Raw genomic sequence first — 12,245 nt, forward strand, 5'->3', positions numbered from 1 at the left:
CTTAAGTAACGGCGAACGGGATGTTCGCATAACGCTTTGGTCCTTTTGTAATAATAAACTAAGATTGGCCTAGAAATGTTCTTGTACAGATTCTGTCACAAAAACCTACAGCTCTTAACAGCTCTTCAAAAAACACATGTTGAAAGCTTGGGTGCTTGGAAGCACATGATTAAAGTTTTATAGAACACAACTGGATACCCCTAGAATATTAGCCTAGCTTAGCCTGTAGTGATTGATATCCAAGAGCAAATGGACCTGTTTGATATGCCTATATATTATGACCTAGCAATACAAGCCAAGGAACACAAATTTACAGAGCAAGCCTTTTTGGCTACTACTCCACTGGACAGTGCAATAAATAAAAGCTAACAAATGCATTTGGTGTTCATTATGCTTTTGTGTGTTGACTGTTTGTGTGTCTGTTTCAGGTTGTATAAGGCAGAGTCCCAACACTCATGGGTCACATAATCCACCGGTAAATATGACACCTTTTGAGAGGTGTGTCTGACTTGTTCTGGTCTATCTGTTTGTCTTAATGTATCAACAGCATGCCTGTAATTAATTAATTTAGCCCTGGTTGAAACTTGTTTGTGCATTAAATTCTACTGATTCAAGACCGGGCTGGTATGAGATGTTTTTTCATGTGTTCTTTTTCTCCCAGGAGTGCACCCAAGATGGTTGTCAAAGAGAGACGATCTGTAAGAGGTGAAGCCTGGCTGTGCTCTTTATATTTCATATTTTAAACCTATCCTACACTTTACGCTTCAGTGAATTTGTGCCAGATCTTGTTGGTTCTCATCCTCCCCATCCTCTCCTCGTAGAGCCTGTATTCTGGTCATGGATTCCCTGAAGCCGTCTAACCACGAGCGCATCTTCAAGCTGCTGCGAGAGTGAGTGCTGACCCTGTTTGTTTTCCTGTTTGTGTGGTTTAACTACCCTTGGGGGGACCAAATGTAACTTTTTTCCATATTTAATGGGATTGCGTAATGAGTCCCCACAAGGATAGATAGACATACCGTTTGTGTGTGTGCGTCAGGGCGACATCCCCTCCCTGCTGACCCCGTTCCCCCCCCCCCGTCAGGTACCTGCAGGTGGAGTGGGAGGTCCGTAGGCGCACCCCCCGAGACTTCACGACAGACAACATGAAGAGCTCCCACTGCCGGGTCCCCCTGCAGGACAACAGCAGCGACTGCGGCCTCTACCTGCTGCAGTATGTGGAGAGCTTTCTGCAGGTATGCCCCCCCCCCCCGAAAGCTCTCACTCAGCCCTCAGAGTAGGACTTTTTTTCACCGACTGCGTTCTGGTATTAACACTACGGGTGATGTTCTCTCTAGAACCCTGTGGTGCACTTTGACCTCCCTGTCCGCCTGGAACACTGGTTTCCACGACAACGGGTGTGGCGAAAGAGGGAGGAGATCCGGAGATTAGTCATGCAGCTGCATGGTTGTCAAGGCGACCACGAGGCCGGAAACGGGTGACCGAGGGAGACTAGAAGAGGACCAGTCGTTTTCCAGATGTTATCGTTTGCTGTGGGCATTACTGCGCGAACACTGTGAAGGCCTTTTATAAAGAGACACTAAATCTAAATTCCATCTACATTCCTTAGATATTGATGGTATGTAGAATAATTTATTTTTAAAACAATTGCACATAATTTAATGTTCACTCAGGTTTGACGAAGAGAATGGAAACATTGGATGTTGGCTTGAATAAAATATTTTTCCTAAGATATAAATATGTATGTTCTGCTCCTTTGAACGATTATTATAGCAATTGATTGGCAAATGTTTGCATCGAGAGCCGATCATGATGAACACCTGTGGAATATGTGCACTGAAACATTGACCAGTGAGTATTGTGATGTCTCCCACAGAAATACCCAAAACAAGAACTCTAGGTTCTTGGTCCTTGTTCTGTTTTTTTATTTTTATTGTGGAGATTGTATGCAGCTGTAGACAATAAGGCATCACTACAGACAAGTAAAACTGTTTGGCAGCATTGTTGTGGCTTTCCACATATTGCAGCTGTTTGGTCTACATGGGCCAGACTGAGTAAGCGTACAAGGAGCCCTCTTACAATGTGATAAGTCAGAAACAACCCTCCGTTTATTAAATTGTGTTTCATGTAAATAACACAAGCAGATCTCCATGACACCAAGTACCTCCTGCTGTTCTCATGAACGGACTTTGAGTTCTGGCAAGTAGGTAATCAATTAATAGGTTAGCGTCACAGCAAGCATTAAGCAGACGCCTTTAATTGGGTAGAGAGGGTAGACATGGTGTTTTTAGATAATTGCAGGCTTTGTCTTAGTGGCACAGCTTCTTGTCATTTTAGGGCTGTGATGACACACACACACACAAACACACAGAAGGACACAAAACACAGACAAACACACAGAGAGACGCAAAACAGACACACACACAAAGACACAAAACACAGACGCACACACAGAGAGACGCAAAACAGACACACACACAAACAAAGACACAAAACACAGACACACACACAGAAATACACAAAACAGACACACACACACACAGAAAGACACAAAACACACACACACAGAAAGACACAAAACACACACACTTTCCTGTCTGTAGATGAGCTGACTCCCCATAGCTGTGTTCAATTATCATCGTCGCTAAATCACTTTAGCTAAATCAAATCCGATATTAAAATAATAATCATAATAACAGTATATCTCATGTAGTACGCTATAACCAAAACCCCAAAGTGCATAGCAGAACATGTCTAGTCCAGACAGGTACTGTCAGGACAGACATGGTTAGGCCTTTGGCTAGTTTTGACTAATTTACTCTGCGGTTATATGGATTGTCTAGCAGTGTCTTGTCAACGTTCATAGTATCCATTAAGGAAATCCATACTGCTTATCCCAGCTAAGCCGAATGGGATTGAGCTAAAGCTAAGATCAGTTCGACTAAAATCAGTTCAGCTCTGAGATTGGCAAGTCTACTGCTTTTAGGGTTCTGTGTTCAAGCAAAAAAACTACTTTCCGTATAGAAACCATACTGAACAAGCGTTGTTGAATGCAACCTTTGTGCCCTGACCTCTAGCTGAACTGTAGGCTATAGGGTCAAAAGTGAGTGGTTTTCTATCTGCTTACAACCCAAAAATAAAGAACATTGCAAGTAGTCGCTCGTTTAGTTTCTCTGGTTTGGTTGGCGTGTGCGTGTGATTGTGAGAGTCTGGGAAACGGTTGACATAAAAAAATAATCTGTGAATCACCAAGCTCAGACCATATGGGTGTAGGTGGCCCTCTGATCGGAAGAGGATTTAAGGAGATTCCCGGGCTCCCCTCCCTGATTTAGAGAGGCATCTGCTGGAATGTGTGGGCTGGGAGAGTAATCTCAAGATTATTGCGGTCTGTCCCCCACAGAGAACGAAAGAGCTGCGATCCCATTACCTGTATGAGAATACTCATTTCCTTACAGGGCACTTGGTGAGTGTTGTAGAAAACAGGCCTAAATCTCAAATAAGAGGTAGGCTAGTTTAATTCTCCGTGGCACAAATGGTTTGGCTGGAACAAGTTCGTCTGTGGTAGCGAAATGAAGACTCAGAAGTATGTCCAATTATTTATATGTGAAAGGTATTAGCTCAAAAGCTACAAACAATAATTTTCAAGTTTAATGAACGAAAAACCATAGTAAGCCTGCTTCCAAATCAAATTTGTTTTGTATTGCCTGTTTTTTAAGTAGACTTGGCCATAGGAGTAAAGGTCAGTGGAAGGAGACGATCTAGTGCCTCGCAGAGCTTTCTAATCTGTATTGACTAGTGGAGGAGGACGAGATCGTTGGCCCGTAAAACCAGAGTAGACGGAGAATGAGGTAATGATGGACTCGCCGTCGGGAAAGCTAATCTGAGTCCGACTTCAAGATTAGACAGATTTAGTACTTCAGCCAAAAGTGGGTTCCAGCCCCCCTCCTGTGTCAGTAATCTCTCCTTTCATAGGAATGTTCTCCAATACACCTCCGAAGTGAATTTTGAGACTAGCCTATTCATCTATGCTAGACAGTTAGACTACTTTGTCTGGCATCTGCTCAGTGACTAACAGTTTTTCCAGGATTTATGCTAAATATAGCATTTCCATAAATCAATTCATCAGTTTCTATGAAAATGAAGATGAGTTTCCACAATTTTTTTAAATAATTCTAACATTACACAGAACCATTCACGGGAAAAACTCCCTTATCGAATTGGGATTTTGTTTTGCACCCTGAACCAACTCAACTGGGATTGTCTGGCCTTTCCCAAACCCCCACATCTCGAACATCTGCTCTCCAACCCTTCCCACAAGGTTACTAAACGGCTTCCATTAACTCACTCAGCACAGTGAACACCCTGTTGTTTTTATTCATCAGAAGGACTTTACAGTGGCCATTGTGAGCTTCCAGGAAGCCACCTGCTCACCGTTTTATCCAATAAAAGACGTCTACCATTGTTGATTCCGCCTTGCTTCGACGTCATTTCGTAAACATCCTGTGACGGAGTGAAGGGTCCTGGTAATGATAAGCCACAGATAATAGTTTAATTAGACAATTCACTGTTTACGCTGGTTACGTTTCTTACCTGTGACTCTTGTCTGTTTGTAATTGTCTTATCTGTTCCCTGAACCAGTATTTGAACTGGTTAGAGCTGCAGTAGCCTACCTACTTGCCTGTGGGGTAAATATTGTTTAATAATGAGTATCATTGCAACAAAATACTCCTTTGCCACTTTTTGTGACAATTGAGTGGTAATCCTCTAATATCATGAAAATCGAATGGCCAAACGGATTCATCACAACCCAAAGAGTTTAGGGACAAGATTCTCATTCTGACATCTTATCTTTCTCTCAATATTCCTAAAGTTTCACTAATTGAGTTAAATTTGGCACCAACTGTCACTAAGAGGGGGTTTCTACTTGAAACATAGATCAGGAAGTTAGCGTTTGACCTCTTCATTCACAGTCTGCCCTTCTGACACTCCTAATCCTGTGTCACCCAGGCAACGCCTGGGAGACCACCTGGCTAATTACTTGATAGTAAACGGCACGTCAATAGAGATAGATGTCTCCAACCAGATCACAAGCGAAACGGCACGCAACCAAACTAGAATGAACCCTCACCAGTCCTAACCGGTGTAGATCTGCACAGGAAGGTATCTGAGGCCTCGTTGATCCTTCATTTAAATTAAACACTAAAGCGCCACCTGTCTTCGTTCTAGGGTGAAACTCGAGGAGATATCGGTTATTGTCCTGACTAAGTCACAGGTTCAAATCTCAGGGCGGATGAATTTCAGTGCTACCAGCCACTCAATCGAATGTAACGTAATGAAAGGAAGTGGGCCTTTTCACTCCTTTTAAATGTTGTTTTCTGATTAAAATGCTCCACACAATCTCCATTCAGAAACACGTCTTCCTTTCTCCTCTCCTTTAACCCTTGTGTTATCTTCGGGTCACATGACCCATGAGTCATTGTGACCCACCGTCGTATTGCGACAACTTTACCGCATACAAAAACAAAGTGAAGCATTTTCTTTTAACTGTTGGGCTGTCTCAGACCCCCCACATTGCAAAGGTTAAAAGAAAATTATTTTTATTTGTTTTTGTATTGGGTAAAATTGGGTAAACACAACGATAGTTCGTTATGAACCTTTGGGTCATGTGACCCGAAGGCAGCACGAGGGTTAAACCAACCCCTCCTACCACCGCTGCTTGCCAGCTTCTAGCGACATCACAGCTTGTTCCTTGCTCTGAGCTGAAATGTCGCACAGGTCAGAGAGGCTTACTGGCACAGAGGCACCGTTACTCACTTCCAAATCAGCCTGTCCATGGTAATCACAGGCTTTTGTTGTCGTACAGTGAAAAGAGTCAGGCACAACAAACACTGGGTCCAGACACCTCAGGTTATTTGTCTCCATGTGTGTGAGGGTGTGTGTGTGAGGGTGTGTGTGTGAGGGTGTGTGTGTGAGGGTGTACTTACAGTATGTGTGTCATTAAGAGAATGGGGGTCCTCAACTGACTCTAAGAGACTGAGATCACAAGTTCTGATTACTGTTCCTTGTTTATTTCATTTATGGCTTTGTGTCACGTTTTGCACATACTCTAAATACAACCTGACTCACAAATAAAGAACAATTTGAGTTTCTTTTTTTTTTTACAATTTATTTTGTCCAGTATTTGTAAGAATTGCATATTAAGTAATGGGTGCCTACAACAATATTGATTGGATAACAAATAATGTACATAGTAATTCTGTGTACGTTCCAAGTACAGTTCTGGCAATAGTCTCACTTACATTAATAAATGTAACTATTGGATATATATCGTGTGTCCAAAAAGGGATCAGTCATTAATTAAATGAAATTAGACTTTTTTTTAATTGTTGCATTTTTGTTGTCTTTTGAAACATAGAATGTTTCAATGTGCAACACATTGAGCTTCTATTAGCAGTTCAGTTCAGTTCAGAATTCTTTATTGGTATGACAGTTCGGGTTGAGCAGTATTGCCAAAGCAGTCCATATTGAATGGACATTTTAACATACTATATATAACATTTTACAAGAAGTGTAACAGTAATAATATGGTAAAATAACAGTAATATAGTAAGTTGGGGACTGTAGAAAAGTAACATATAAATGCATGTTACAGTAAGATATAGAAAGGTTTTAACAGTCATACAAGGTTGATTCACTGTCCCTCAGGTTGTGACATTTAGATACATATCGAGCATCATAATGTTGATTCTTTCCAAGTTGAACAAGCATGCACTATTACTCTGAGGGCTTGCCCCAGTCTTCACAAGCCACCTTTAGAGCTTAACAAATAGGATTACAACGTAGAAAAAAAAAATCTCTCGTCAAAGTCCCATCTGCCTACTTGGTTGGGAGAGCTGTCTTCCAGTTCTGCCATGACCACTCTGTAAGGGGGAATGGCACCGGAAAGAAATTGAAGGAATAAACCACTTTTGGACCATGCGATCGAACGAGTGGACTATGCACCAAACCCGCACGTTGATGTTCAGTTAAGGAGGAGAAAGGCCTAGGCTTTGATTATTGCAGCCCACTTTATTACAATGCCTTTTATCTTTAGGACTAGCGCTTTGTGGGCTCTGTGGGGCATCTTTCTGACGGGATACATTCACATGGCAACAGGTACACATAGCAACGTGCATGGGCTGCACGCAAATTCAGTTGAATTGCATGATTGTGGTTTTGAATGATCTGATTGACTTTTGCAGATGCAAGCCATGGGATTGCAGAGAATGCCATGACGACAAATCGGGCGAAATCTCAATACTCTTCTGGGAGTTCAAGCCAGCCGACCATACCTAAAGGACTTCAGACTCAGTCCCTCAAGCCGTACGAAGGGAAAGGCGCCATATCTAGAAGAAAGAGAAATATTCTTTTCCCCAGTGGAGTCAGATTATGCACTCAGGACACTGTGGAGCAGGCCATAGACAATCATCTTAAATACTTCCATCTTCGAGGTATGTAAGCAATTCACTTTGGCATTGACATGATTTCTTACATTTCAAATGCATTTTGGTGGTAATAAGTTAATAAAAACCCTAATTTAATTTGTGTACACCATTCATGCTAAGGAGGTTAGGATTGTGAAGAATATACAAGTTTACATACATTTTCCCCCCCAGATTAACAGTTAGTAAAACAAGTCCACAACATGCTTGTCCTTGAGTAGCACATCTTATACAAAACAAGATATTCAATTATTGTTGTTTTTCTGGCATCTGAGCTTCATGTCCACGTAAAAAAATTGATTTATGTTTAATTTTTCTCAAAGTCTTCGTTTCGAACACTTGTACAGAACCATGTCAGTTCAACCTCACTGGAAGACAAAGAGTCAGGTTCATGATGACATTAAGCTTATTGTGAAAGTGAAGAACTTGTTACTAATGAGTTGAATGTCCAAGCCCATTTTCAAATGCCTGAACCTATTTGCACTGATTGACGCTTCCACAAGGAAGGCTTTTAGGTAGATGGTAGGATGTCTGGAACCCAGGAGGCTCAGTCTGTCATCAGTCAGTCAGACTAACAAGACTTGCCCTTTGTGGTGCCTGTCAGATAGCTAGAACACGTGGCTCCTCACCTGGGCAGAGCTTAGAAGTGACAGCCGCAGTGCCCAGAGTGGACCAGGATCGCTACCGAAATAGCAGTCCCCCAGACATGGATCAGATGAGCCAGGCTGCCAGGACAACCTGAGCACCAGCTCTCCACACATTTAACCCGAAGGACCTTTTGGTGGTCCTCAATCACATGCGTGTGGTCTCGCACAGACAACAACGTGTTCTTCTTGCCTCCAAAAAAATGTGTGAAAAACCTCCATCAGCCACATGTCATTTTGTTTTGACCTTTTCCTGAGAACAAAAATTTTGAATATCTGATGGGTAAAACAACCCCTATAGTTCTCACGGAAATCAGACTTTTGCGTGGCGCCTAACGTGTTGTATGTGTGCGTGTGTCTAACCCAGTTTGTCAGGAGACCGTATGGGAGGCATTCAAGGTGTTCTGGGATCATCTGCCAGAGAGGAATGAGTACCAAGCCTGGGTTAACAAGTGCCAGGATGGATCTCTTACTGTTATGGACATAGGTGCCAATTTCAGCCAATCAGAGGAGCACATCAACCTTGTTAGGAGTGTAAGTAGCTCATCTGTCTTTTGTCACCTGCCAGTAATGCACGTTTCAGTTTGTGTGGGAGTCAGATGGCTGAGCAGTTAGGGAATCGGGCTACTAATCAGAAGGTTGCCGGTTCGATTCAAGGCTGTGCCAAATGACGTTGTGTCCTTGGCAAGGCACTTCACCCTACTTGCCTTGGGGGAATATCCCTGTATTTACTGTAAGTTGCTCTGGATAAGAGTGTCTGCTAAAAGATTTGTAATATGATTGTAATTGTTGATTTTAATAGATGTGTTCACTCTTTGTTTCAGAGAGTGGCTTTGACTGCAGCTAGCAGGTGAGTTTAATCTGCCTTGTCTCTGTGATGCGTGAAGCCTTACATTTTGTTTCATGAACAAAATGAGTTTCACACCTTCCCCTTCACTCTCTTGTGTTCGGGAAAGAACGTGGTCCAGGAGATCATGCGTTGCTCCGTCTGTGTAGAACTCACCCTCTTCGAAAACACTGTTTTCCTTCCTCTCCCATGTTCTCACCCCCAACCCCTCCCCTTCATGCCAGTGAGCCCACCGGTTCAAGGTCCAACGTGTGCAGGTAGGCCATGCTCGGCCCTGCTCGGCCCTGCTCCTTTTAATGCACAGCTGTATTAAAAACTCTCTGCTTGCTAGGACTCCCCTTCCCCACTCACTCACTCACTCACTCACTCACTCACTCACTCCCAGACAAAGATTCTTCCTTTTAGGCATTACTTCATAAAAAAAAAAAATATAATAATCTACCAGGAATTAAGAAGTTGTTTCTGGGAAGCATTCTTACACAGGTACAACAATCTTATAAAGCCCTTTTTTAGAATACATTGTTGGAGTCAAGATGGCTTCAGTTCAGTCAAATTCAAGATCTAAAACAAAACAAAAAACGTATTTCACACGTGCTATACCTCAGTGATTATAGTAGGCCAGATGTAGTGAATATTCTGTTTGCGTGCGCTTTTCTTTCTTCCAGCTAAGCAGTCACACAACCACTATGATCCTCATAATGTATCAATCAATCAAGACGACAATCAGATATTTAGATTTAAATTTGTATAATCCTGCTTAGTTGGAACAATATTACCTACATTTCCTTATTCGGTAGACAAGATCAGACCGTAGTAGAAGCTTGCTTTCCTGTGAGCTGCTTGCATGTCACAGCAAAACACTGTAGTTGTTTCAGTTTTCCAAGGGGTGAGTAAAGGAGTAAATTTGGAGACTGTTCCGACGCTTTTGCAAATCTTATGATGGCTTGTTATCCTTTGTGATAACAGGGACTGAAGTATTGACTCAATCATCTCTTTCATGTAGCTCTGAGGCCCCACCCACGGATGAAGAAGCATTCACTGCCCCAAAAGGTTACCGTCTTTTTAAAATGGATTGTATGAAAGAACTGTAATGTTGACACAGTGTGAGAATCGACATGGAATTTACATTTATTGTGTTATCGTTGATACAAAAAACACATGCTACTCAGTAGGTATTGATATTGATATCATTGCAAATAGAGAGATAAGAGGCTTATATTTAGTGGATCCCCTCCTGTCAGTCAGTCCTCTCAGTTTGTGTCACTTGTGGCTCCATCCTGGTGCTCTGTGTGGCTTGTCTGATGTTCCTGACACGCGTTGCTCCTAGAATAGAGCTTTAATCCTGCTTAGCGACACCTTTGTGGTTAATGGAGAGTGTAGACATTCGAGTTAGGTTGAGGACCTTTGTCTCACTTGTTTCTGATTTCATCCTAGCAACAGCTTTAGACCGGATAGGCACTGGATAGGAAACAATATACATTGTACACTTTTATGGTGATTATAGATTAATATGTAAAATGTTTACAAAGGCAATATCGAGAACCACAATGAGAAATATTTACAGGCAAAGTTTATGGCTGTTTGTTTATCTATGATACCATCAGTTCTTACCCAGGATTTCATTCTGTGTTCATTTTTTCTTCTTCTATCTTGTCATAGAAGAAGAAATCAGTGTCGTGCCAGCAGATACATTTACAACAATGCGAGGTGACCACACATCAGAAACCAGCACAGAAGTCACAGTTGGAGTCCTCAACACTGCTACTACTGACTTATCAACTCAAGGGGTCACTGTGATTGTCTCTCCAAGAATGACTTCTTCTGATGAATTTACCACAGATGCTACAATCGTTCCACGAGAAACTACACCTACTGTACAGGCGACTGGAGAGAACATTACCCCAGGAGGCACAGTTTGGGTGATGGATGAGAGCGATGATGATAACGCTCAGGAGGACCATGGAGATACTGTTGAGGTCACAACACTTTTTGCATTAGATGAGACGCTGAAAATCACAACAGATTCCATTGTTTCGGTCACCCACGCACTACCTGATCAGGTCAGCCTTGAAGTCGATGAAGAGTTGACCACAGACACCGCTGTTGACGTCGCCACGGACAACGAGGTGGAATATGCTCAAGCTGGCAGTGTGGAGGTTGTTGCCTCTGAGGCTACGGTTGAGGTTGCCCTGGAAACCACGAGCGAGGACACCGATCCAGAGGGTGATCAGGAGCTTACTTCGGAACCGTCTTTACAGGCGAGTACGAAAGCACCTTCGGAAGCTCCTGCAGAAGATATTCATGACGTTGGTGCTGAAACCCCAGCAGCGACATCTAACGAGGTTATTTTAGAATTCACAGAGGAATTAATTCCAGAAGTCTTATTGGAAGCCACTTCTGAGGCTGCTGTAGTGATAATCCCAGAGACCAATGATGATCTTTCAGAGGATATTCAAGAGATTAGTCCTGAATCTTCTTTGGAGCCTTGGTCGGAGACTGCTTCTGACGGTACAACATATATGCCTGATGTGGATAGTCCAGAAATTGAACAGACTCCAGAGGAAACTACAGAGGTGGTACCAGATACTGTTTTTGAAGCTGCATTAGAAGACACTGTGGAGATTATTCCTGATTTTGCCCACGAAGATGTCACATCTGAAATACCAGAGACGTTATTAGAACCCACATCGGAAGACAACATCCAGGCGCTTCCTGAAGTTGTTCCCACAGATCCTGCAGTGGATGACATCTCTCAGGAGGACAGCAAAGTTGCCACTGACCCGATCCCGACAGTGTATTTGATCCCAGAGGAAGATTTTGAGGCCCCAGAAGGTCCATTAGAGAACTTGCAAGAGGTCGCCTCTGATGTCACTGCAGGTGTCCCCTCTGAAGCCACTTTGGCCACAACCATCAAACCTGTTGAAGTAATCAATCATGACATCACAGAAGATGTTCTCATCGAGGATACATTAGGCGACATTCCGGGAGTAACTCAAGAGGTTGTGCAGGTGGTTTACACAGAGGTTACTGAGACAACCACCCCAGAGGCTGCAGAGATGGACACTCCAGGGACGTCAGAGCCAGAAGCTCTAGAAGACGACACGCAGCAAGAGACTGAGGAGTTCCCACCCGTGACTGAGCCAGAGATCCCTCTCCAGGTCACAGTCACGATCACAGAGGCGCCCACAGAAACAGCTGTACATGCTGAAGAGGTTCTGACTGAGGAAGATAGTGAGGTTCCACCTGTAGTTACTGCAGAGGACGGTTCACAGGATG

General features: G+C 43.0%; 1 protein-coding gene across 2 annotated transcripts in view; it reads left to right on the top strand.

The window, feature by feature from the left end:
* Positions 1 to 1,729, top strand: part of senp7b (SUMO specific peptidase 7b) — an 18,454-nt gene extending 16,725 nt beyond the window's left edge. For both annotated transcript variants that reach the window (XM_067260141.1, XM_067260142.1), the window contains exons 18-22: positions 429 to 475; positions 662 to 705; positions 822 to 890; positions 1,082 to 1,232; positions 1,335 to 1,729. In XM_067260141.1, coding sequence (XP_067116242.1) covers positions 429 to 475; positions 662 to 705; positions 822 to 890; positions 1,082 to 1,232; positions 1,335 to 1,478 — 455 coding nt within the window. In that variant the 3' untranslated portion in view covers positions 1,479 to 1,729. The remainder of the gene's footprint in view (positions 1 to 428; positions 476 to 661; positions 706 to 821; positions 891 to 1,081; positions 1,233 to 1,334) is intronic.
* The last annotated feature ends 10,516 nt before the right edge of the window (positions 1,730 to 12,245 follow it).

This window comes from Osmerus mordax, chromosome 22 (genome assembly GCF_038355195.1).
Source record: "Osmerus mordax isolate fOsmMor3 chromosome 22, fOsmMor3.pri, whole genome shotgun sequence".
Taxonomy (NCBI): domain Eukaryota; kingdom Metazoa; phylum Chordata; class Actinopteri; order Osmeriformes; family Osmeridae; genus Osmerus; species Osmerus mordax.